The 27,666-nt window shown below is 40.6% G+C and overlaps 1 protein-coding gene across 17 annotated transcripts in view; it reads right to left on the bottom strand.

The window, feature by feature from the left end:
- Positions 1-24,113, bottom strand: part of PHF20L1 (PHD finger protein 20 like 1) — a 54,497-nt gene extending 30,384 nt beyond the window's left edge. For 3 of the 17 annotated variants that reach the window (XM_080582075.1, XM_080582065.1, XM_080582068.1), the window contains exons 1-9: positions 23,848-24,006; positions 22,632-22,737; positions 13,584-13,755; positions 13,347-13,431; positions 12,464-12,552; positions 9,672-9,734; positions 5,977-6,184; positions 5,203-5,331; positions 298-380 (exon numbers count right to left, since the gene is read on the bottom strand). In XM_080582075.1, the coding sequence (XP_080438201.1) occupies positions 298-380; positions 5,203-5,331; positions 5,977-6,184; positions 9,672-9,734; positions 12,464-12,552; positions 13,347-13,431; positions 13,584-13,755; positions 22,632-22,714 (912 nt within the window). In that variant the 5' untranslated portion in view covers positions 22,715-22,737; positions 23,848-24,006. The other 14 variants (XM_080582074.1, XM_080582063.1, XM_080582076.1 and 11 more) reach the window with 13 other exon arrangements.
- Between the last annotated feature and the right edge of the window lie 3,553 nt (positions 24,114-27,666).

Raw genomic sequence — 27,666 nt, 5'->3', positions numbered from 1 at the left:
TCATGGTTCCAGCTACAAATCTGGACCTTGGGATGCTGGCCTCCTAGCATTTGCTGCACGGAGGCTCCACTTTTGTTGCAGAAAACTAACAGAATCTCATTACTAAAATTCAGATTAACGCTGCATTTTGAGACAATTAAATTCCATACTTCTGGCTCTGCCAGAAATGTAAACATAAGGTCAATTTTCAGTTCCCTATTATATCTGAAGGGGAAATTTTAATGTTGTAGGTACTATATCTCCATGGCACACTCCAGTGGGAACCTTGCAAAAGAATCAAACTCTACCATTTCATACCTGCTCCAGGACTGGAGCTGTTTCTTTGTTGCCTTCCTTTTTTTCAGCACCATCTGCAACAACGGCTTTGGATGCCAATAAACCTTCAGAGAAAAATAGCAGAAATGTTTAGTTAGAAACTTGCAATAAGGATTTGTAGAAAACAGAGCAAAATTATGAGACAAGAAATATGGTCTGCTTGTTTCTACAACATAATTCTCCCTGAAACAGCTCAACACAAAGCTAAACACTTTAATTAGAAGAAACCAGGTTGCTAACGTGATGAAGTGTTTCTCTGGCACTTCCACAAGCAAGATGAAAAGCAATCAATTCTAAAAATAACGTCTTACCATGCACTTAAAGCCCAAGTGCTTGAGCTTTAAAACCAAGGCTATGTTACTTAAACTTTGAAAGATGAAAATAATTTATAATCTTCTTCTACCTCTCCCTTTTCCAGTCTTTAAGAAATTCCCCTCAGAATTTTTACTATGTCTACTTAACTCTATTAAATACATGCAAACCTTGCTTAGAATAGAACAAGGGATTCAGTTTCCAAATTAATATTCTTGGCAGTGGAGCTCTCAAGTTACCTCAGTAACAAAAACCATATTGGGAGCAAATATATCAGCATATGATTATTTCCTTAATGAATTCCTATTCAGTATCACTACTACTGATAAAAGGGAAGTTAACATCAATATGAGAATAATTCTTACAAACAAAAATCTGTTTGTTGGCTACATAGAATCATAGAACATCCCGAGTTGGAAGGGACCCATAAGGATCATCGAGTCCAACTCCTGGCACCGCACAGATCTGCCCAAAAATTCAGATCATGTGACTAAGCGCACAGTCCAAATGCTTCTTAAATTCAGACAGGCTTGGTGCAGTGACTACTTCACTGGGGAGCCTGTTCCAGTGTGCGACCACCCTCTCAGCTAAGAACCTCTTCCTGATGCCTAGTCTAAACCTCCCCTGCCTCAGCTTGACACCATTCCCTCGGGTCCTATCGCTGGTCACTGAAGAGAATAGATCAGCACCTGCCCCTTCACTCCCCCTCGTGAGGAAGCTGTAGGCCACGATGAGGTCCCCCCTCAGCCTCCTCTTTTTCAGGCTGAACAGGCCAAGTGATCTCAGCCGTTCCTCATACGTCTTCCCCATCTTTGTAGCCCTACATGTGTAGGGGTAGCTAGTTCTACTTCACACACTAACTTCAACTATTTGACTATAAGTGAAAAATTCTATGTCATAAGACAAAGCAGAACTGATAACCATCTGAAAAATAAAAATATAAATTGAAGTTGCCATTATAATCCCTGGGAACATCAGTATCAGGGGGTGGAGGGTTTAAGTCCTCAAACTTGAGCTGAAAGATTCTAAGGGAGAGAAGGAAGAAATTCTGTTGCATTCCATGAAAAATTAGATATGCCCAAAATTAATTTACAAAATACAATGGCCAAGAAGTTACACATTAGTGAAGCCAGGGTTCTTGGGAAATGTGTATGACACTGAAACGTGTTAGCTCTCTATTGAAATACCACACTGTTTTCTATGGGCATGTGTGTTTGTTTTTTTCCAGTGTTCCACAAGAATACTAAGCACTTCTTTTCATTTATTTTTTACATTCCATTAAGTCATGCTTCAATGTACCAGAAAGCAATGATGTTTTAAGTAAACTTTTCCGAACACCATGCGTATAATAAGAGACGAAAACTAATTGACTTTACAGCTAAATAAGTTAACTGCAAAGTAGAAACTTTTTAGCCCCATTATATTAATGCAAACATTATCAGTTAAGATTTGACATCAGGCCTCATAAAAGCTTCATAACCTTTGCAAAAAAAAAAAGGAAAAAGATCATTACCCTGCATGTCATACTACACACATCCTAAACCATTTATAATAAGTTCCCTTTCATAAGGTCTTTGATTTCTGTCCGCCTTAACAAAAATCCCCAAAGTATAAAAAAAATGTATTTTTAAGAAAACAACTACTGCTTAATTCTTTTAAAAGTCTTCTTAGATGAATCAAAATACTGTCCGTATCAATGTAAGTCTGAAGACAGCTTCCTGTCTGACAGTGCTTAAATGTGTCAAAAGCAAAAATAACTCATGTTATGGGATCATTTTTTTTCTAGCTAGATGCTCAGTGCTCAGCAAGTAAAACCATGAAACCAACTTCAGTTGTCAGACTTGTGAATATATTTCCCTTACTTCCTTCTTCTCTACCCCATTAGGCATCTCTCTAACCAGTCACCAGGCCTGTACAATGACAACTCCACAAGCCTCTAGAGCAGCAGAACTAACTGCAAGTTCACTGTCTCTGGTCAGTAACATGTACAAAAAAAAAAAGCATGAGGTGGCAGAAGTGTTTTGTTCTCACTGCAGATGTTCTTTTAGGAATCAGTACAGCAGCAGGAGAGGTGGAAGCAGGCACTCCATAGGCAAAAACTAATTAGAGAAGACATTAATACATGCTTAGCAGAAGATATCCTTCACCTTTGGGAAATGTAATTTCCCTCAGTAGCGAAAGAAAAAGAAGCACAGGGAACAATTTTATTTTGTTAAACAGTGAACAAAGAACACCAGGAACCGATGCAGCCCTTGGGGCAGACAGAGAGAACCTCCTGCAACAAATACTGACTGCTGAGTTTAAATTTAAATTCAGAAAAAGAGTTCCCTTCAAGCAGCTGCTTACAGCCACCTCATTTGCTCTATGTTCCCAATGCAGTCACATAAGCCACTGCATAAGGAATGTTTTCGTAACAGCTACAGTGTTTTATTATTCTTTTGTAGCCACTTTGATAGGTATGCCTGCGTAACCCAGAACCTTCCTTCGAATCACACACTAAAGCTCATCCTAGAGACAAATGACTATATACAGATATTCAAGCACCGAAAATAAGCAGGTAGGCAAGAGAAAATTTAGTCACCAATAGTTAACAGCTTCAAAATACTCCATTATAAGCAACAGTAAAAAAAAAAAACCACTACTGTATGAGCTGCAGAAGTGCGTTAATTAGAGAACAGTTAAACAGAGTAACTATCAAGAATGACAAATTTCATCTTATAATTAAAGAATTAATTCACTTCCATAGAATGAGAACATTCTCAACTAGAAGAGTACACTTTCACGGCAACAAACAGGAACTGCTTTGGAACTAATGAAGTCCATGGCAGCAAGGTATACTCTGATTATTAAGTTCAGTCTGTATGAGTCCATTGAATTACAATTTTTCCTTACAATGTTCCTTAGGAAAGGGAAACCTTTCCACTGGCACAGAAAAATATCATTTCTAGAGCTACAGAAGTTTCAGCTGGTTTTGGTATCTTCTGCTACTAATGTTTCAAAGGCTATGGAAAGGAAATATATCAGGGCTGTGTAATTCTGTATATCGCCCTATATACAGAGAGAGGGAGAGATAAAACGTAATATACCATTAGTACATAACTTAGCCTTCTACTGCTCAGAGCAGCAATTAAATTGGGGCTTGATTCAGTGTGTACACAGTATGGGCAAAGGAGAGCAGAAATCTGGCTGATTGGTCAAGCATCCGTTAACTAAACTCAGTACTAAATAAGAAGCCTTCCAGAAAAGGGAGTTCTGGAGGCTATGATTTTTTTTTTTTTTGAAGACCACTTCCTTTACGTGTTCCATACTGGGCCATTTAATTTATTTACTCCTTTAGCTTAAAATATTGATCGAAAGACACTGAAATAGAACTATACTCATAAGGAAACTGACTAAACATCCTCAGCAGCCGATCTGTGAAAGGTTGCAACAGCCAAAACAAGTCAGAAAAAAAAATGAATCCCTCATCGGGTTTAGTAAACCAGGTTAATTTTGCCTTATTTCTTTAAATACAACTTCTTACATAAATGACCTTGCCACAACTACTAACAAATAAAAAACACCTCACCTGTAGTGTAGAACAGTTTGTCAGACTTCACACAAAATGCTATTTACTCAAAAAACTGGAATGCATTTCTATCTTACCATCTGTCCAAGGGGCACTCTATTAAGATGGGCGTCACAAATTTTTCACCTAGTTTTTGAATGTATTATGATACTCTCCCAGCCCAGGCACAAAGATATTACCTCATTCTAAATACTGACAGAATCAATACTGGAAATACACTTTGCTTATGAAGAGGCCTAGGGAGTGAGGTACACAAGTTGATATAATTTTTCTGTATTTAAGTTGATTTCCATTGAACTTTGGAATAAAGATCATTTTTCAAATTTTAAAGATCATTTTTCAAATTCTAAAGATCATTTATCTAGTATATGATTTCCTGTTGTATAAAATGTTTTTATAGCTATATACGTTTTCCTTTAATTCCTTTCAGTAATAAACATAGAAAGTGTGTTCCTTAGACATTGAAAAAAAAAAAAAAAAAACAAACCCAAAACTTTTTAGCCCTTCATTGCTTCAACTAGAAGGTTACCGCTGCATACTTTTACAAAACACTGCAAACTGTTCAGCAACAGTTTTACTTTATGGCAAAATTGAACTTTTTCTTTTTTCCAACAAAAGCGTTTATTTACAGTGGAGCTACGTAACTCAGGAGAACATTAAGAACTTGTACAAACACCAAATTCACCCGATAATACAGATAATTGTGTGGCTGGAATCAAAACAAATACACATACTCAAGAAATTTAGAAGTTCAGAATGGTCACCTTCTCGTAAAGCTAAAATCCCACACACCAGCTCAAGTCAGAGACCATACTCTGAATCTATGAACAAGGTCGATTTTTACTACTTTATAAAAATTTCTTTAAAATTCTAAACAAGTAAAAGACTAATGAATACCTGCTGGATGGATATGCTTTTGTGGATCTACTTTAATACCTTATAAGGAAGCATTTGTATTTAACTACATTAAAACACACAAAAAATATCAACAACAAAAAATATTTTACCAGTGATCTTGTTAAGACGAGCTCTCTTTGCCTGAAATGAGTTGCCTAGATTACTTTTCCTCTTGTGTGATAACGTGCTCTCTGCTTGCACAAAGGCCATCTTTGGAACATCCACTACAGGAAATCCTACTTTTAAACATAAAGAGAAATCTAAAACACACATTTCATTAACATGCAACAAAACATGAAATATTTAGTATTTTGGAACTGGTATTAGAATTAGAATATTGGAGTTAAGAACCTTTACAGCTATTAGAAAATTGAAACTGGCATATTCTAAAGACTTAGTACTATACACTGATTCATTAGATGTGGATTTGTCATTTTTACTCGTTGTAAGAAATGTAGTGGTTAAAGACTTAAACAGATTCTTATCAAACCAGAAATCATTTCAGCCCTTCTTGAATATGGATAAACCATCAATACTGGATTTTTTTTTTATTTTTTTTTAAAACAGCATTGAGGGTTCTCTCAGAAGTAACAGAAGATCCAGGAACATGAACCGGGGCATACAACAAAGCCATTCAAAAGCCTGTGTTGTCCTCATTAGAGGTGGTCAGAATTTGTGCACAAGGGATAAATGCTGACCTAACTCGAGTTAACTGATAAAAATTACTTCCTGATTAACATTGGATATCATACCTAGCATCCTACTAACAAATGATACATACTCTAGAAATACGAGTTATTATTTCATTGCAAAATTAACAATGTGAAGTCTAGTTCAATGGTACAAAATAAAACAGCCTTATCTTTTAAAGAATCTCTTTTTACCAAATGTGTCACTAGATGTAGGCTCCTCTTCCTTTTTTTGGACTTCCTGCATGATTGTAGAGGTTGAAGTTTCTTCCTTTTTTGAAGGAACTTTTAGCCATTTTCGATCCTCTTTATCCTTATTGCTGTTTGCACTGGTTCTAGGTTTACTTCCTGCTTTGTTCTTGGCTGCTGCTGCAGCAGCAGCTTTGACCAAAGCTATCCAATCCTCCAAAAAGGAAAAAAATGGTTAAATAAGTATTAAAAACTGTCTTAGACTTTAAGAGAAAATACTTATAAACCCCGTGGAACTTCATTTAGAAGTGTTTATAAACAGTTGAATTTATTATTATCGCCAGTACTCAAGGAGTGGTAAAGGTGAAAACGAGTTTCCCAAATTGCCTAAGTAAACCTGAAGTATTATCAGTACGCCACATGGATAAAAAGCAAAATACCTTCAAAAGAACATTGCATAGAGGGCTGCCGGCGTTCTCTGCTACCTATTTTGTGTATCATAGCTTCAGAAACCCAGGAGCTCCCACACCCAAAACACTGCCCTTTTTCTGATACCTCTAGGTATGAAATACACCATTGCCATTGTTGCTCAAATTTATGTTATTCAAAACTAAACTCAACTCAAAGCGTAGTCCAGCCAGCTCCAGAACTGGACAGAGCTCTTCCTGAATTACACTGATAAAGCAAGGACAAGTCTTTTCTAACTGCATCTGCATTTCCAGAGTAGCTGTGGACAGCACTCTTTTTGTATTACAAGTTTCATTCAGCAATTTCAGTGCTCTATAATACAACTGAATTTTAGAATCCATTTCTAAAGATAATAAAGTATGATTTTGGATGATGTCTTATCTGACCGTATAAAAACATTCAACGAGTGAACAGCAGAAGTCGCAGCCCAAATTCATCTACTTTCCAGCACATATATGAAGTTGTTACCCTATAGTCAATGGAGAGAACCTCCAAGGCTCAGGCAGCTCTTTCCATTAGTTTGAAGTGATCAGACTCCTGTCCTGTGTCTCCTGAGTGTCAGGGATCAATCTGATTGCAAAAATTTTGTGTTGACCTTTCTTAATAAAGTACTCTTTCAAATATTTTAACATCAAGGTATAGAGTTCACGTGGAGAAATGACATGTGAAATAAAAATCAATAGCAATGTTCATCCTCCACCAGTAAGAATTACGCATATGAATGCGGTGTGAACATTAATGATTTACTACATTGCTACAAGAGCATTTTCAGATTTGCACTGACAAATATAAAAAAAAGGATTTTTTGTCTTTTTTTTCCCCATGAGTTTTACAAATAGTAGAAGTTTTCTTCCAACTTTAAATTAACCGTATTTTACTCTGGAATGTTTCCTTGTTATGTTAACATATGAGGCACCCAAAGCATCTTGACTTTCGTAAATCAATCTTGTTTCAATGCAACTTTTCTGTTCTACTGAGGTTTCTTTGTCTTCTTTGATGTATGAGAGCATAACACAAATTACGAAAACATTAATTTTGCTTGTGTTATGTTCTTCCTTTTCCATAACTCAGTATGTTTACGTCATTGAATGGTATGCATTGTGTCAAGCTATGCACTTAAACACCAGGAGGTTCGATGCCTCTAAAATAATGTCTTCCACATCCGAACTGCCAATGCAAGATGCATACACTCAATCATGTAGCAGAATAGTTTGGAAGCACTTTAGCAATGCTTGCAAAAAACAGGTAGCTACCAAAGCCATTTGGTGACATGCCAGCCACAAATAGCGTCTCAACTGCCAGCTGCGTACTCAATCAAAGACACACATACCTCTTTTTTGGCCAGGCAAAAAGAGCACACACATTAGCTCCAGTCCATCCAGAGCCTTGCCCATCCAGCAGGACAAAAAAAGGATTGAGCTATTTGTGCTGGTGAGGAGTTAGAAGACCTGAGAGTGGAAGTCTTACACTGTACTCTGGCCAAGGGATGAAGAGGATCAGTAAAATGGTTGGAGCTTGGATCTTACGATGAAAGTGCATGAAAATAGCTTCTAAACAGTCTTTTCATTTCCAGTCATGCTAAAGCACCCTGAAATCAGAAACTTTCCAAAGATTTCAAGCTTTGAGGACCACACTGGCCAAAGTAACTTGTTTTAATGGTAGCTGTTCTAGTGCAACATGAAGGACTTTTGTTTTTTATTTCATTGTTTGGTTACTTTCAAGACATAGAGCTTACAAAGGGTGGCAGGACACAACTATGAAACAAACAAAGGTTAAACATTCAGAAGCCACAGCAGACATTAGTTGGTGATACATATTTTTACAGGTTAATATTTAAAGATTAAACTCAGTGGAGAGAACCTTGAAAGGGGGAGTGGAAGAGGTGATCTCAAGAGGTCCCCTCCAACCTCGATTTTGTGATTCAGAGTTGGCTGAAGCTCAGTGGATTCACTCTTTATTCTGGCTTTGCAGTAAACATAAGCACTGAAGTGACACAGGTAATTCCTGTTTTTTTTGTTTTTTTTTTAACCTTGAACTCCAGCTGAGCTGCAGCTGTTAGGACTATCTGAACATATGAGATGCTAAGGTAACTATTTCTTTTGAAGAGCCCAGTAATTCCTACTTCAATAAGATGTTTGTTTCTTTTTCAGACCTTTTAGAGAAAAAAAAAACAGTGGGAGCCTAATGCAGAGTGCATTCTGAAATCTGTCTCAAGGCTGTCGTAAAGAAAACTACTCAGTCAATCACAAGAGCAGACCATTACGTATCATAAATATCACACGCTAGTCACCAAATTTTAATAGCAGGACTTGCTCCTGGTGCATTCAGTTACACACAAAGCCAAGGATCCAACAAGAATATGTTATAAATGAATAAATAAGCTCCTGCCAATAAAAGTTTTTTCTACTTGTCCCTGGTGTCCTGATTTTATCACTTTACTGACTATGGTTTTGTAACTGCACCATCCAGCCCAGTTTCCCCCTTCCCATGGTATCTCACTCAAGTAAATGTTTTTCACTTACATATATTTTTTAAAAACTTATATTTCCTTTTTTTTTTTATTCTAAGATTCATCTTTCAAGTAAGCTGAGACAACTGCAGGAGAGAAGTAACGGGACACTGTAGTTAGAAGAAAAATCAGTACTTTATCACTAATGAGAAAAACTGTCATTATACTAATTAGATTCACTGAATCAAAGCACAGGAAATTGCACAATCAAGAAATACGTTAGTAGAAATTACCCAACAGCCTTGCACATTAATTGGCTAGAACGCTTGCATTTTAAAGTATTCCCTTGCAAAAACCTGCAAAAGCGGGAATTAAAAAACAGAATCACTTCTAAAATCCAACCCTTGTGCCAGTAACAACTCACATACATCATTCTCTCTTCGCCTACCTACAGCCTAGGTGTAGCCTTCTCTGCAGTCCTACAAATTCAGCTGTTTTCCCTCTCCTGACACACCACAATTCCCAGCTGCCACACATTCATACACACACATACAAAAAACACCATTAACCTAGTGACTGGCTGATTCCAAAGCAAGACTGGATTCCTTACCCTCACCTTTCAGATTCTAAAGGGTCTGCCCCACCTAGATCTTGGCTCACATTGTCTCCTGTCATATCTTCTTTTTTCCTCTGTCCCAATTGCAAATCCATGCTTTTTCCTCAGCTTCCTCTTCCTGCGTGCCAAGTCCCCTCCCTCTCCTTCAAACCCCTCCTCAAAACTCACTTCTTTTGGTTCGATTTCCGTCACTAATCTCAGCTCCGGCGCTATCTGCTCCCTCTCGCGCGCCTAATTACATCAAAGATAAAACAAAAAACATGAAACAGAAAAATTAAGTTATCTGAATACTTTATACGTGCTCTAACAAGGGCAGTCTTAATATCCCCATCTTTTTTTTTTCGTTTATTTTCCTCTCTGTACTTCTTTATCCACATTTCTGCGTGATTTCAATAAATTTGAGCTTCTCTGCAGAAGAATCTAACCTTCAGTCTCGTTGCACAGCACTACACAAATATTTTCTACTCTTCTTTGAAAATGTTGGCTTTCCAGCCTCACAGCTAAGTTTTATAAAACACAAACATCTACTATAGCTTAAAAAAATGGAGTATGAGCATTAGTGTTTACAGTCTCTTACTTTAAGACATGCTAAACTCAAACTATGTTTCTTGCTTTTGAAAATAGCATACTGCCATTGGCACCAATACACTTAAAATTACTGACAGAATAAGTGTGCTCGGCATAGGCATTTGCCTCTGAAGAGGATAACCACTGTTCCTGTTCTGGTTCTGTTCAGTCGCACACTTTTAGTTAGACAAAGAACAAAAATATTTAAGAGTAATATTCACGTAAAAATGGATCTTTAATATCTTCTTATAAGTACGTTCTACCATGAATATTTATTTGCAAAAAAATTAGCCAGTCCCTATCTCTTTTCCTCCATCTAATCCAAATTCTGCATGCTTAGCATGCACATTCCAAACAGATCTTATATTTGTTAAACTTGCTAATGTGCTAGATCTTAAAGTAGTATCTTAAGCATATACTCGCCTCCTGAAATGAAACTTTTCTTTCGAAAAAGACAAAAAAACACAGGTTTATATTAAGCATGAAGTGTTTAGTCTGCCAACTCCATTATGTTCCAAATCAAATTCTATTCCTGACCTTTTTTTTTTTTAAACTTAAATCATTTCCAGTAAACATCATCTAAAAAAATATGCAATGCATAAAATCAAAAGCCTTCATTTGAGTTCTAAGCCTAGACAAAACTTGGTTTCAGATTATTGAATTTAAAAGAACTTAGATCACATTTATCTTCTTAAATACCACAAAAATATCGTGAAAGAAATTTTTGTCATAGCGTAATGATGAAGTAGATGTTGCAGAAAGTTACTTTCGCCTTCAAAAGCTACAGCTTCATGCCTACCTTGAATTTTGCAGAATAAGATACTAGAACTAGAATCAACTAGCAGTACAGAAAGCTTGCTTGTGTTATTCTTACTTCAAGATAGCCTTAAAAATTCTTAATCCTTCTTAAGAAGTATAAGTTTAGCTCACTTATTCTTTCTGAAGACTTCACTGAAGCTACCTAATTACTGAGATGCATGAGACTGACACTAACTCTCAACTATTATGCAAAATTAGAGATAATAGATAAGCTGGACTGACACTAAGTATGTATGGACATCAAAGTGGTTGCTAACCAGCATCTGTAATAAACCAATTTTAATTTTTTTAAAGCTGAAAATGCCTAGTGGTAGTACCCTGGGACTAGACTTGGCTCCTAGGATAAAGTGCAGGATCGAGTAAAGGACTTGATCACCGTCAAAGAAGGACTGTTTTAGTTCAGTCACAACCACGTTACCCACGTTTGCCTTTTTATGAAGGAAAATGAAATACTCTTGCTTCCTAACTTACAATCATACTGAAAACTTTTTTTTTTTTTTAATATTTACACACAGCTTCAGTAGTTATTGCAACACTACAGCAAGAAACCTGTGGTAGCGCGACCATGGATTTCAGTTTAATCTCTTTAAGTAAAAGTAGTTTAAATGGCGCAAGTGTTGCTTGCACAATGTTATAATATTCTGCGTAGAGATGATCAACTCAAGTATACATCCACCTGCAACATGTAGGCCAGAAATACAGAAACGTTTTCAGGCCAATTATATTATCTATCTGCCTTTATCATGTGACCAAAATACAGATAGTTACAACAGTAATTATGAAATACTGAATTTTGATCCTCAAGTTAAAAGTTATATTCTGAAGAAAATTGGGAGTAAATAAGAACAATCTTTCTACATTTTTTTTTAATCTCCAATTGTTTCAGTGGAGTAATTTCACATTAAGGATGAGAACACAAGATAAACCCAATAGCATTTCCACTGAAAGCATGTATCAATTTTTGATGCTGTTTTTCTTTTATGAATAAAGATATGCCTAGTTATTGAATCATATCCTCTGCTTCACAGCCTTCCTCCGCTTCTGCTCAGCATCTCTACTTCAACAGTGACAGGGCACTGTTCAGAGATAAATATTTCTTTATCTGTTTGAAACCCTAAACGTTTTGATACAGGGGAAAAAAAGCACCAAACAGTCATGTTAATAAGAACACGTGGGCAAGAGTCTACCACTGTAGCAAACAAGAGGGTAAAAAAAATAATTAAAAAATAAATCACCAGCACAAACTACTGACAAGTAAAAGCTTTTTCCTGAAAGGCCACAAGACATCAAAGGAGAATGTCTCTGGATGTCCCTGCTTTTGTGAACCGTGCAAGACAAAACTCTGGGAACAGATTAGTCAGCAACGGAGTGTACAGCAGCTAGACATATCAGATAAAGGCAAGACTATGTGAGCAGCACACTCTGAGGTATCATCCATAAAAATGGTGAAGCAAGACAGTACAGGCCCTAGAATAAATACTAATCTAAAACTTGTTGTGCTAGACAACTTTCTTACTATCTCAAGATACAAAAATCACTACAAAACCTAACAAAAAGATGCCTAATATTCTTACCTGCCCTTTTGCATCCTCTGGCATAGATTTGATATGCATCCTCTTAAGACACCGAATAACACCATCATAGAACTGTACTGTGAATGTTCCTAGAAGAGGATTGATGGAATCACTATGAGTAGTTGAGAAACAGACAACTCGTTACTATGAAAGCTTTATCAAAATACTTTGCAGGCTATACGAATAAGGTAACTAGATGTTATCTACAGGCATAATCAAGAATTTTAAGAAAAATAAAAGACAAGCCCAATGAAACCCTGCTTTTACATTGACACTCTTTCTCCACTTAGACACTTTCAACCACGTTTATGCTAACGTAACTCTTTCGCTCATAATTCATTGAAAGAATCAGGTAATATTTAAGCTGCAGCACTGAGGAAAAAAATCAATTCACAATCAAATCCTCATCTGACTTTTACTTATGTTCACTAGAGATATTACCCCATTAAGTAGTACTGCATATGAATTAATTTGTTCTGCTTCCCAATTCCCATTATTTTTACTTCATCCATTGAACTTTAAAAAGACCATTTCCTGAAACAATTAAGAAAATTTAAATCTATTGAGAGTAGCCCAAATCAGCACTAAGTACACTAAATAACACTGTGCAAAGGATGTTCTGCCCAGCACTGAGCAAGCATTGAGCATTTTATCTTCCAGGATAAATATTCTAATCTCAGGTAGAAGACGAACATATTACATTTGACAGAACAGAAACATTTTCACCAGAATATTGAGGCAGTGAGGAAAACTTTACATGCATGCCTTTTTATTGTTGATTTTGTGTTTTGTTTTTTTGTTTGTTTGTTTTGTTAAGTTGACCACAGCAATGGCATAGCATATGCAAACGATCCTTACCAATGGACCGCAAATGAATACATACCCTCTTTATTAATTGCTTCAATCTTTGCTGGGTAATATCGACAGTCTGTCCAACGAGCTAGGACTTCTTCTCCAGGTTTAAAATCCTATTTTAAACAAATGTTGTTATTAATATTTTGAACCTTTAGATTTTTTCCAAAAAAGACTTAAACATTATATGCTAGACAGATTTAATGCAGGAAATCAAGTAGGACAGCTTACCAAAATGAGTCAAAAACAAAATACATGTGCCACTTACAACAAATTCTTCATCATCTTTCAGCCCTTCTTTCCTTAATGCCGGTCGCTCCAAGGGTCGCAACCTGTTGCTGTCCCAGTAAATCCACTCATCGTAGCGATGACTCCAACGTTCAAAATGGACCAACATCTTCCCCTCCTCATAATCTATCTTCTCTATACGAGATGGATACCTTGAACAACAAACGTACACTGGTAAATTCAGAAGTTTTTTCCAGGTTTGGTTGGCTTTTGTTTTCCCCATTTATTTTTCTTTTTGCATCCATCAGCGCTTACATGACCATCCAAGAAGTTATACTAACACCTTGGACTGGGAGATCTCCAAGCCTGAAAAAGATCAAGATACTAAGCTACATGCCATCCTACTATCAGTTTAAGAGTCATCTATACACATTAGTGATGTCTTCAGCTTTATCACAGGTGATTATACACAGATGTTAACCTAGAGCACCCACACCAAGACTGACTGAAGTGGGCTTTAGCAGTTAATGTTTTATTACCTGTGTTTTTTTTGAAGCAAAAGCCTGCAACAGTTTTTGTTAACTTGGGGATAGGTAGGATGAATTCTTTGAAGAGTACGTGCATTGCTTTTAACATATGAAGTGCTTCATTACACTATCTGATTGATTTCAGACAAATCTGAGCAACTAATCAAACCCAGAGGTCAACAGAACATTCTTACCTAATGTAAGCTACTTATTAATTTGCAGATCAGCTTCAGTGATTGCTGCCATTAGATTTGATTCACATCAACTATGTTTTAGTAGTCAGCTCTCTGCAACTGTGCATGCATTAAAATAAGTATGTCAGTTGAGGTATGGATCTTACTTTCAGCAAAGATGGTATGTGCTCAGCAGAACTTACCAGGGCTGAGCTGCAAGTCTTAAGCATCTAATTTGGGGCATGGCAAAGATGCAACCTGGATTCTAGCAACCTTGTAATTTAGGAACCATCAAATTTGAGATTACATTTTAAGGAAAAAATAGTGGTGAATTTCTCTAACTTCGTCAACTACTGTTTTGTCCATTTCTGTTTCAAAGTGATTTATTTAATAAAGCTGTAGTAGGACAGCAAGTCACAAACTGTTATTACATTTTCCCCACCAAAAATCATTAGATTCCCTTACTTCCACTGTGAAATGCAGAGAAAACTGGAATGAGGCAAAATTCAGATCCTCCTACCCTTGACAAGAATACTGAGAGAGATTCAAAAGTGCAAAGAATCTGCTGAAAAAAAAATGAATTAGTTTATCAAATTTTCTCCAGAATTTATATTCTGGGTACCACAACAAAACGAGAAGCAATTTCTGGTGTTCAAACAGCAAATAAAATAGTAGAATAGAGGAAGTCATGGATGGCCTAAAGGTAATAAAAAAACGCCTTGAAAAGAAAGGCCACGGCAAAAGGACAGCTGCCTTCCACTTTCATTAAGATGCAACCTGTTTTTCCAAACAAAATGCTGCTGTTGAGCAATAATAAAAGGGCAGAGCTTGAGCAACCGATTTCCAGAGCTACTGCACATTCCATTAGCCAGAAACGCATCTGACAGATACAGGAACCCTGTCAACATTTTCCATTTCAAATATTTTCTCTCCTAAATACTAAGGATGCTGATAAAGGCATGTTTAACACTATGTTCCAATTAAAATAGAGACATTTTCAGAAAGTCCAGACTTTCCTTCTTTCCTGGTAACTACAAGGGAAAGGGCAGTTAATGCGTGTCAAACTCAATTTGCTCCTTCAGCCTACTCATTTCTCCAGTCCTGCTTTCTCAGCTGCACCGATACATACAGCTTCCCAACATACAAACTTCTCAAAGTAGCAGAAAGAAGAAAACTGATTTTCTAGGTTGTCACTGCAACTACTTCAGCTACATCTTACTCTCAGATCAGAATGCATGGACTGTCAAACATCTTTCTGCATCTGTCTCATCCACACATTTCAGAAATGCAAAATATTTTCAGAGCCATTTCTCCAAGCTCCTAACTTAGTTTTGCTTAAAAAAAAAAAAACACAACACCAAGATCTTAGCTTTAAACTTCAGACTCATTTCCCACCCCACTAACAAAAATCTTTTCACTGATAAGAAAAGAATTCCAGTGGATGTCTTTCAGAGGAGCAACGTGATCAGCCTCCTTTCACCTATGAAGTAGGTTGACAACAAAAAAAGAGCTGTGAAACTGGTAACACATTTTATCAAAGCAGAAAGCAAAACCCATAGGTCAAAATAGGATGCTGTTAGGGTTTAAGGAACTTCGTTATGATAAACTAGCATTCTGGTTTAACTTTTCTATTCTTGAAGCCATGTTCAAAGCTAACCACACGACAGTTTCCCTAAGCCCCGACTCTGGTGATTCTTTCGTCTCCCGAAGATCTCCAAGGAGGAGACCCCACAACCTCCCTGGGCAACCTGTGCCAGCGCTCCGTCACCCACACAGCACAGAAGTGCTGTCTGGAGTTCAGCGGGAGCCTCCTGTGTGCCAGTTTGCACCCACTGCCTCCTGTCCTGGCACTGGGCACCACTGGAAAGAGCCTGGCTCTGTAATTTTGTCAAGTCAATTGATAGTTATCACAAGAAACGTATGAGTAGCAATGTTACCTGAAATAGTTCAGCATAGAAGTACAAGATGATACAGGGAGTATTTAGTAGACTGAAGGAGGGAAAAACCCTGGAAAAGAGGACAGGGAGCTCCCTTTGTAGGGATCAAAGACAAGAGCTGAAGCACACAAGCCCTGAAGCCGCAGCAGTGACACAGCAGACATAACACTGCCGCTCTCTCTCTACAGTCCGAAATCGCATGTTTACCAAATGCCAGCAAGAAGGGGATGCAAAACTACGGTTATTTTATGAAATTCAGGGACCATCAGCCAAAAGTCAGGATTCTCCTTTTTCTAGGCATCTACACAGTAATAATTCCATTATGGCACTGCGCTACAGCAGTTCTACTGCTATACTTTTTGTATGGCCACTAAGTTTAACTGTTCATCGGCAGTAGAAATGCCACTCCAAGTACTGTGTGTAAATGAAAACAGAGAGGAAAAACAAGCATAATATTGTATACTGTCCTGGAAAGAGAAAACGGAGTACGAGGGGAGAAGCAAAACACAGAATATAGCTTAGAAACAAATATGTAAGACTGAAGATAGTTTTAAGGAAAATTCAGCAAGCCAAGCATCAAAACATTAATATATTGGACAGACAAGGAGGTAAAAAAAAAAATAAAAGAGAGCAAAGCTAGCATCAGTTAATAAAAGAAAGGATGCAAAATATAAAGTCTCATTAGAGATCACTCAGCAGAGGAAATCCAGCACTAGGTCTGTTCACCTTTAAGAAATATAATTTTTCCTAACAAAGACTTCTAAAAAACTCAGCTTTGCACTTAAGTCCACAATAATGGTTTTACAGAGCTGAAATTTCAAATAATCATACTATCGCATGGTGACTTTATTCCAATAATTTATGCTTCTTCAATGTATGCTAGGATCATAGGATCATAGAATGGTTTGGGTTGGAAGAGACCTTAAAGATCATTCTGTTGCAACCTCCTGCCGTGGGCAGGGACACCTCCCACCACACCAGGTTGCCCAAAGCCCCCTCCAGCCTGGCCTTGAACACCTCCAGGGATGGGGCATCCACAGCTTCTCTGGGCAGCCTGTGCCAGGGCCTCACCACCCTCTGAGTGAAGAATTTCCTCCTTATATCTAATCTAAATCTCCATTCTTTTTAGTTTAAAGCCATTCCCCCTTGTCCTACCCCTACACCTCCTGACAAAGAGTCCCTCCCCAGCTTTCCTGTAAGGCCCCCTTTCGGCACTGGAAGGTTTTTATAAGGTCTCCCTGGAGCCTTCTCTTCTCCAGGCTGAACAACCCCAACTCCCTCAGCCTGTCTTCACAGGAAAGGTGCTCCAGCCCCCTGAGCATCCTTGTGCTCTGGACTCATTCTAGTACATCCATGTCCTTCTGGTGCTGGGGGCCCCACAGCTGAATGCAGGGCTCCAGGTGGGGTCTCACAAGAGAACACAGGAGGAGAACCCCCCCCCCCACCCTGCTGGCCCTGATTAGTGGTTTCAAGCTGAATAAATCCAAAACCTGCATTCAACTCCAGCCCTCAGAGATGGAAGATTTAGCAAATCTCTGAACTACTCAAGCTATGTATGATTGGTCATTAGGCAAACCAAAAATAACTTTGCATGGATTTAGCAACAAGACACTATCCTTGATATTCACTAAATTTAGCCACACAATGTGCCACACGCGTGTATAAACAGTAATATTTCACAATGCTGATCCCACAGTGGAAAAAACAAAAGCATACATATTACAGAATTTACTATTGCACGTTTTATGTTGCACAGAAAGTCTTCTGGTATCACAGCTTTTGTATTTTCAATGAAAAAAATAAACTCCAAAATTATACAAGTGTTTCGAAGGCAAGTATGTGTTTCCTGCCCATAAGGGATAAAATGGCAGCAACATTTTCAATACCAGATTTTTAAAGCAAGCACTCCACACCGAGGGATCGGAATGAATTTGATATACGGGGCAGATTTGCCAAAATTCATCCAGAACAAACTGTAAGAGTGCAACTGAACTGCAAAACACACTCTAAAATATTGAGAAGGTGGTCTTTATTTTTACAGAAAAACCACCACCACGCTCCAGTTCATTAATGAAAGCGTTGCTCCTGTGGTAAGGAATAACCTGCAAGGCTTGTTGGTTGGTTGTTTTTTTTTAAATAGCGTGCAAGCATGCTGGAAGTAGCATTTCATAATCCTGAATAAAGTTTCATCCAATTATTTTTGTTCTCATTTTTTAAAGACAGAGCAGGAAAACCATTGTCGGCTAACGACCTCTGCACAGTTTATATGTTGCATGTTCTCCAGGCTCAGGTTCCAGAGATTCCACCTTGTAGGAATTATCTAACATTTCTGTAAATCTGTAAAAATTATATGGCTTACAAAACTTACATTATGAAGCACAGGAAAGAAAACAATAATGCTCCACTATTCAAATACGAAAAAATGATGGGAAAACTCCTAGATTTCATTTCCTGACAGTATAAAAATTCTCATTTTTTCCAATCCACCCAACACATCAATGGCCACAAGGGCAGTGTTTTTCATTTTTCTATCATCTTCCTTTTGACCCTTCAAAAGCGACCAACAAGCAGCGAATTACCCTGCGAGGTGAGAAAACTGTTATTCCGTACCGTAAATATGGATGCAAAAATACCGGGTAATTTGCCTAAGTTAAATTGCTTAAAGAAAGTCTAGAAACAGACACATACTTCCTGCCTTCACAATAATGGTATAAAAAGTGTTTCCTTCTGCTTCATAGAGGATAAAATAGCAAACGTGCTCCATTCTGACCTCTCCACAAATAGTCTTCCTGCATCTGAAAAGTCTGCAAAGCCTATTTCTACCTCCCCAGCTTCTAGCCTACGGTATGACAATACAAAGCAGAGCCTTCAGTCCTTTCAAATACCCGACCTTTCAGGTGTCCCAGTCAACTGAAATCCAAAGCAAGGACTGAAAAATAAGATTTCTCAAAGCCTTACAGGTAAAGGCCTTCATATTGGGGGAAGAAAATAAAGGAAAGTAAAAATAAAAGAAATAATGAAACATACCAAGTCAGATTGCAGTTATTCTGATAACTGACCTGTCTTGGTGAGCTGTTTCTACTCCAGATCTGCTGTACGGGCTGCACACCCATCCCACCTTCTTCACCTTTACAGCTTAGATTTTTACATGAAATTAATGAAAATTATGGTCTCAGAAAAATAACTTTTTCAACGCAATACCTGGCACTTACAGGACAACCAGTAAAGAGCTGGAACAACAGAATTCACAAGGAAAAGAAAGATCTATCTTCAAATACATCAACTTTACACATACCGTGTCCTACTCATGGGAGTTGACAGCTTAAGAACCGTTCTCACAGGTGGGAACATACAGAGCGGCAGCTTTACTGCTGTCCCGTTTGTCTTGGCCGCGAGAGGTGCAGAGCACTTGCCCACGTGTCACTATTTATATGGGTTTGTAGGATAATTCAAGTTGTAAGGAACCTCAGGAAGTCTCCAGTCCAACCACCCACCTGAGGCAGGGTGAGCTAGAGGATCCCAACAGGTTGCCCAGAGTTTTACCCAGCCTTGAAAACCTCCACCCCTGGAGACTCCACAGGCTCCTTGGGCAACCTGCTCCACTGCCTGAATGACCTCATGGGAGAAAAATATTTCCTTGTACCTAGGCTGAAACTTGAAATGAGAGTTGTCTCTTGTCTTCTCACCACCTGCTATGGCAGAGCTTGGCTAAGTCTTCTTGATCATCTGTGTAGGTACAGAAAGGCTGGCGGTGGGTCTCCTGAAGCCTTCTATCCTCCAAGCTGAGCATGCCCACGTTCCTCACCTTCTCCTCACAGGTCTTATCCTCCAGGTCTCTGATTATCCTGAATCTATCTAATAACTTTCTATTGACACCCAATTCCACCTCACTTACTACTTGCCGACAGATGCTCACATGGATTTTGTTTAGAGCTGCATTTCTGAGCTTGTTTTACCAAATCCAAATTTAACAAGCGGTACAAATTCATTATCGCAGGTGACCTCCCCTGCAACAGCATACCGTGTTTTTTGGTTTCTAAGGAAGCTACTGCAGTTACCTCCAAAATGAAGCAAAACACCACCAAAAATCAAACACGCTCACTGACAGTCTGCCTTTGCTGACTTTTTCCCATGCTTTCCCCTGCTTGGTAATTGCATATGCCAAATGACATTGGTGACCCAAACACTTCCTCATTTAAAGGTGCCTTTTTTTTTTTTAAGCAATGTATAGTCCAGGTACACAAGATCTTCTCCAAAATTTAAGGAATTCAAGCACAACACTGGATTTCATGAGGTAAATTTCAACTCCTAAAATTTACAACCTGCAGAAATGTCTCAGAAAGCAAAATTCATACAGCAAAACTTTACTAATTCTGCTCCTCTAGAGGCATTTCTTGATTAACGTTTAAAATTTATTATTATGAACATCAGGTCTTTACGTGACAGAAGGCTTTCAGAAAAATTAAAAGAATGAAACCCCTTTTATACACTATTTTTGAGCAAGTGTTTTTCTCACTTTGCTGCTTGTACAAAGAAGAATGAGATAAGCTATATTATTGCTCTTCATTTTTTTGTTTTGTTAAAAAAACACTGATTTCATATAAGCCAAGCAACTTTGTTTTCTTTGGAGTATGTTCTATTTCTGCATGCAGATGAGGGGACTGCATACAGCTTATATATAGAAAGGATTTAAAAAAACATCCACCACCCCCTTATGCAACAGTTAAACAGCTAAGAGTGTGTCACCCTAATAACAACACGACAGTAAGCCTTCTCTAACAAGCTCTTTGGTTATGTGCGTGAATATTATTTCAGTTGACAAAGAGCCCTGTTTTAATTGCTACTGTAACTGCAAAAAATTAATATTAACTTCCAGCTCCCATGGCATCACAGATGTTTACACACACACAAAACTTGGCCTGCCTACCTACTGGTCCAGATGGCAAATCAGTTCCTAGAAAGTTCAGAATAAATCCTGCTCTGCCTGAAAATAGCAAGCACTCAGCTGTTTGCCACAGGTCTGCCACATGGCCATGCAAACCACGCACAAAGGTACTCCAGAACTGACTTGTGACCCACCCTCCCTTGTGGAAAAGCCGGACAGATCTGACACAAACTACAGGCTGGGGTTATTCAGCATCTACCATTGATACAATCAAGCTGAAGCTATTTCTACTTCTTCTTCTGAAGCTATTTCTACTTCAATTTTTCAATATTTCTACTTCAATAACTTTTGTCATCTTGTTATATTAGTCAGTTACTTTTGTCACAGGAGATTTTAAAAAAGGATCTAATAAAGTTATATTGTTTTTATAGCACTATTCAGATAGTTTCGTGATCTTGGCATCCAGTTAAAGAATCAGTCATTTGAAAACCCTCTCTATAGCAACAAATAAGAACAAGAACTGTTCTTTAAACCATATTTTCCTTTAGAAACTGCTTAGTAAACCAAATGCTTCTGCTGTAATTAAAGCCTTACAAATAAACATTTAGGCCAGTAGTTATATGCTCTGTATAAAAAAAGTTGGGTTAAACGTGTAAATAATACACAGACTTGTCTGTCACGTACTTCGGAGTTAGCAGGATCAGATATTTACATGAACATGAGAATCCTCAGTTCTCCAAAATCTTTCCATCAGAGAAGTGGGGACAGGCTCTTACATCTCCTAGCACCAAGCAGTCATTGACAGCAGCTAACAAAAAACTTCTGTATCAACTCCCAGTGTCGTTAACTTTAACCAAACCAGAGTTTTTTTTCAGACTGAAACAGAATGGCCAGCACGTCATGAAACTTGCATTAAGTAAAGTTTGGCTAAGAATTCGTCTTTCAAAAGAATGACTCCTTTGACAATACATATGCCATGTAGTGGGGTCCTTGTGCCCCAGTACTCTGTGTCCTACATTTCCATTTTATACTCTTGACTTTTACAAAATGCCTGGATGGTGCAGAGGCTCAGTTCTAAGCACGTTATTCCTCTGGCTGTCTAATACAAATACAATCATACTTTACCTGTTCCATGAACTCTGTTTAAGGATGTTTTCTTTTTTTAGTTTATATGAAGTACAATAACTGAACATGAAAATTCACTTGCATGCCTTCAAACTTAAAACAAAGGAAGTCTTTAGTGACAGAAGTTTGCCACGTTAACACAGGGGATCACCTTGTGCACGACCCTGGCATTCCATGCTATGCTGGAAATGCTCTATGATTACTGTGGCTGCATGAACAACAAAAAACAAACTAAAAAAAAACACATAAAAGTTTTGTTTGATTTCTGAAGAGAGAGAATATTTTCCTAAAGCCTAGTAGTTCTAAACAATATCCGGATAGTCATAAAGTTCATATGCGAAACAGGCAGTTAATAGGTGCACCAGTTAGTTAAGCATTAAAATATACAACATTAACAAAATAATTTTCCTCTTAACAAGTACTGTGCAAGATCTTCCATACCATTTTTGTAAATAGTCCAGTGCCTCCAAACGAGCACCAATCTCAAATGTGATTCCAGGACGATTTGGAGGCTTTTTACTCATCTTGATACTTTCTTTTTCACTACCTTCGGAGGGAAAAAAAAATAATCATATTAAAGTACGTACTGTTGTCTAAAATATGTCACTGACAACAAACACATGGCAGAAGTTGGAAACAGATGTGAAATTTGCATCCAGAGTTTCCATTAACTCACTTGGTTTTCAGAAGTGTAATCAAGTACAAAAGAAGGCACTGAAAAAACGAGCGTTTTTATTTAGACTTTTTCCCCTCCCCTAAAAACAATCATCAACCTTTAGTCTAACTTAAAAAAAAAATAATAATACTTTTGTCCATCTCTGAAGTCGTACTACACTGTAACTTCTTGCTGTGTGTTTTGGAGCTTATCAGTTACATAGAGTCTGTGTGGAAAATGACAAAAAGAAACAAGCAGTTTACAGGGAATGTAAATGAAAAGATAAACACGGCCAAAAAGATGAAAGTCACAAAAACAAAAGAGGGAAAAAAGGGGGGGGGGGGGGGGGAATCTATCTTCAACCTTTTTATGCAATCTTGAGTGTCATCCTTACCACTACATAAGTTTCCCTCGCAACTGCCTTTTAGTATTTCTGACAATTCTGTCACTGCTAGGAAACATTTTTCTGCCCGACTACTGTTGTTGTTATCGCGACTCCCTGACCTTACTGCTTTCAAGACCAAGCTGGACAGGGCCTTGGCCAACCTGCTCTAGTGTGTGGCATCCCTGCCCATGTCAGGGGGCTGGAGTTAGCAGACCTTTAAGGCCCCTTCCACCCCGTATCACCCCATTACTTATTACCACAGAGCAGCAGACGGGGAGGCAGCCTCCTGAGGGCTGCCAGCCTGCAGGGCCGGATCCCCCTGCAGAGAAGCAGCCCCGGGCCCGCAGCCCTGAGCTCCCCCCTCAGCAGAGGGACCCGGGGGAGGGGGATCCCTGCCGCTGCAGGCACAAAGGGGGCTCGGCAGGGCGGGCCGGGGATGGAGAGGGCTGAGGGAAGGGAAGGGAAGGGAAGGGAAGGGAAGGGAAGGGAAGGGAAGGGAAGGGAAGGGAAGGGAAGGGAAGGGAAGGGAAGGGAAGGGAAGGGAAGGGAAGGGAAGGGAAGGGAAGGGCCGCCGTGAGGGGCCCGCAGGAGCCCTGCGCCCCCCCCTCCCTCCTTACCGCCTCCTCCGAGCCCCGAGGCAGCCGGCGGGGCTCCGGCGCCGTCCCCCTCAGGCCTCGCCCCCCGCTGAGGTATCCGGAGCAGCGGCGGCAGCCGCCCTCTCCCTCGCCCTCCCGCCCTCCTCTGCCTCCCTCACGGCCCCAGCCCCATCCTCCCCGCGCCCCGCCGCCGCGTCACCGCTCCGCGACGGCACCGCGAAGCTCGCCTGGGCGCCGCCATCTGCACCCCCCTACCCCCGGCACGTGATCGAGGAGCAGCCACCGCCGCGTGATGAGGGAGGGAGGGAGACAAAGGGAAGGAGCCGCGCGCATGCGCGGAGGGGGCGCGGTGATTGACAGCTCGCTGCTCCCTCCCCCCCCTGAAAGGAGGCAGAGGGGGGGAGGCTGAGGGTTGAGGCTGGGGGTGTGCTCTCCTTCTTCACATTTTTGCCCCCTTTTTGCCTTTTTTTGTCCAACTTTTTACCTTTTTTCTCTCTCTCCCCGTCCCACGGGGGTGGGGGCTTGGCTGCTGATGGCACCGACCCACCACAATGCCCACCATGAGGCTGGGGAGGCTCGAGGCAGTGGCACATTGGAGCCTGCCTGGCTGGATTTATACCCAATAAAACTGGATTTTTACCCAATAAAGCTAGATTTATACCCAATAAAGTTGTTCTTGCTAACGCTGGTCGCAGCACTGACTTAGTCTCTCACTTTTCATGGTGTGTGTTAAACTGCAGGGCTGCTTGGAGGCTGCTGTCAGCTGGTGCTGTGCTGCTTATCAATTTGTTTTGCTTTGCCTGGGAGGCCACTGATAAAAGCACCGGCCCTGGGGCACGCCTGGTGTTTGGGTCCTGTGTTGGTGCTGCCCCAGTGGTCCCGGAACCATCCTGGGGAGACAAATCAGCAGTTCCACCTTCCTCCTCTGCTCTGGGATCACAGAATGGCAGAATGGCTGAGGCTGGCAGGGCCCTCTGGGGTCCATCTGTTGCAACCCTCTACACAACCAGGGCTACCCAAAGCAGGTCACCTAGGCCCATGTCTAAGCGGGTTTTGAAGATCTCCAGGGATGCAGACTCCACAGCCTCTCTGGGCAGCCAGTGCCAGCGCTCCGTCACCCACACAGCACAGAAGTGCTGCCTGGTGTTTGCAGGGAGCCTCCTGTGTGCCAGTTTGTGCCCATTGCCTCTTGTCCTGGCACTGGGCACCACTGGAAAAAGCCTGGCTCCATCTACTTCGCACCTTCCCTTCGGGTATTTGTACACATTGATAAGTTCCCCCTCCAAGCCTTCTCTTCTCGTGGCTGAGCAGTCCCTGCTCTCACAGCCTCTCCATGTAGGAGATGTGCTTAAGTCTCTTCATCATCCTGGTGACCCTCTGTTGGACTCCTTCCAATATGTCCATGTTTCTCTTGTACTGGGAGGCCCAGAACTGGACACAGTGCTCCAGCTGCAACCTCACCAGTGCTGAGCAGAGCAGAAGGATCACCTTTCCTGACCTGCTGGCGATACTTTGCCTAATAGAGTCAAGAATACTGTAGCCTTCTTTGTGGCAAGGGCACACTGCTAACTCATTTCAACTTGGTGTCCACTAGGACCCTCTGCGGAGATGCTTTCCAGCTGTGCAGCCCCCAGCATGTCCTGGTGCCTGAGGTTGTTCCTCTCCAGGTACAGGACTTTGCTTCTGGGCTTGTTGCAGTGGCAAAATCAGCGTCATCACATACCTGTTGGTGTAACGTTCATATAATAGCCGTGTTCCCACAAGATAACAGAAAAAGAAACACATGCTTTCCTAGGCATAGCAGGTTTCTGGAGAATGCATAATCTGGGTGACAGTAAGTTTGTGAGCCCAATCTAACAAATAACCTGAAAGAAAAACTGTTTTGAGTGGGGCCTAAAAAGCAGCAGGCCTCTGAATGGATCAAACTGGAGATAGTCTGTGTGGCAGGCCTTGGGCCTATCAGGATGGGACCAGCTGTAAGAAACATGCTCTACACCACAGCCAGGAAGCATGGGTCACCTGGAGCTTCAGCAGAAAACACCTGGAGAGACATGAAATCTACCTCTAGCATTTTGGAGCTGGAGTATAAAGGGGTTTGGGCTACTTCAGAAATAGTTGGTACAGAAGCCCGGCTCCTCTTGGCACCGTGATTATCTGTGGTGCAGTAGATGCTTATAGGACGGGTCATACTCATTCCATGTAGTGCAACATACACTACATGGAGTGAGTTGGTCATTATATGGGCTCAGATGGGAACCCCAGCTGCCCACGAATCCTGGAAGAAGCGGTGGTCTGTTCAGAAGGCAAATATTCCAAATATTCCAGAGCATTGCCTGAGGAGGTGGCTCATGCCTAAGAGGCCTAATGAGCCTAAGCATGTGGGCTCTGGGTGGGCAAGAGACTGGGAGGGGACCCAAGCAGGGCAGCTGCCCTGAATTGGCCAAAGGGATATTGCACCCCACATAATGTCAACTTCAAAAATAAAACCTGGGGCAGAGGAAGAAGAATTTTGGGGCTTTTGTCTTCTGGAGTGGCTGCTACAGGGAGACTGGCTGGGTCTGCTGGTGGGAGGTGATGAGTGATTGCCTTTGCAGTGCTTGTTTCTTGTTGTTGATTTTCATTCTTTTTCCTTCTTTTATTAAATGTGGGTCATCTTGACCCACAAACTGTATTGCTTTTGTTATTCCTATACTCTCCCTTGTCCTGCTGCAGGGGGAAGTGAATGAAAGGCCGTATGCGTGCTTGGCTGCTGGCTGGGGCCAACCACCAACTTTGCTCAGTCCTTGTGAAGCTGCCTCCTATTTTAAGAGTTCAGAGAAGGGCTACAAAGCTGGTGAAGGGCCTGGAGCACAAGTCCTGTAAGGAGCAGCTGAGGGAACTGGGGTTGTTTAGTCTGGAGAAGAGCAGGCTCAGGGGAGACCTTAGTGCTCTCTGCATCTGCCTGAAAGGAAGCTGTGGGGAGCTGGGGGTCGGCCTCTTCTCACAGGTAACTAGTAATAGGACTAGAGGGCATGGCCTCAAGCTGCAGCAGGGGAGGTTCAGGTTGGAAATGAGGAGACGTTTCTTCCCAGAAAGAGCAGTCAGGCACTGGGACGGGTTGCCCAGGGAGGTGGTGGAGTCCCCGTCCCTGGGGGTGTTCAAGGAAAGGTTGGATGTGGTGCTTAGGGACATGGTTTAGTGGGTGATAGTGGTGGTATGGGGACGGTTGGACCAGATGATCTTGGAGGTCTTTTCCAACCTTAATGATTCTATGATTCAATGCTGTGCCTCTGGGCATCCAGCCCCTGGGGGCAACCTGGGCCTGCTCTTCCACCCCAGAGGGTTCCCCCATTGCCCCCAGCCATTGCTGTGCCCTGACACTGGCTGCAAACAGGCAGAGAGATGTCCTGCGGGGACCAGCAGAGTGTCCCTTTGGTGTCCCCATTTAATGAGGTGAGGACGATGGCAAAGGGGACCCAGCTCTCCATCCTGCCCAGGTCAACATGTTGCCCAGGGGAGGCTCCTCAGCTTGTAAAGCCAACAAAATCCACTAGTGTGTTCCTCTGTAAAGCCAGTGCGGAGTATGACCAAGACCTTTTTTATTTTATCACAAAAAAAAGTCTCAGATATTTAGTCTTGTCTCTTAGGAAAACAGGGCTGACATAGCTGTGTTGTCTGCTTTCCCTTTCTCCATTTACTTCTGAAACTTCTACCTTACTTCAAGCTTGGCAGAGGGACAGAGACCTCCTTTTATCATACTACTCCAACTCGTTCTGTTGAAATGGGCAGGGAAGAGCGATTGTATTGACCTCACTCTGACAGAGAGGCTCAGTGCCTACACTCCTTCAGACACCAGAACAT

This window comes from Anser brachyrhynchus, assembly GCF_964034855.1.
Source record: "Anser brachyrhynchus genome assembly, chromosome: 2".
In the NCBI taxonomy this organism is placed as follows: Eukaryota; Metazoa; Chordata; class Aves; order Anseriformes; family Anatidae; genus Anser; species Anser brachyrhynchus.
This window is presented reverse-complemented; position numbering and strand designations above follow the sequence as displayed.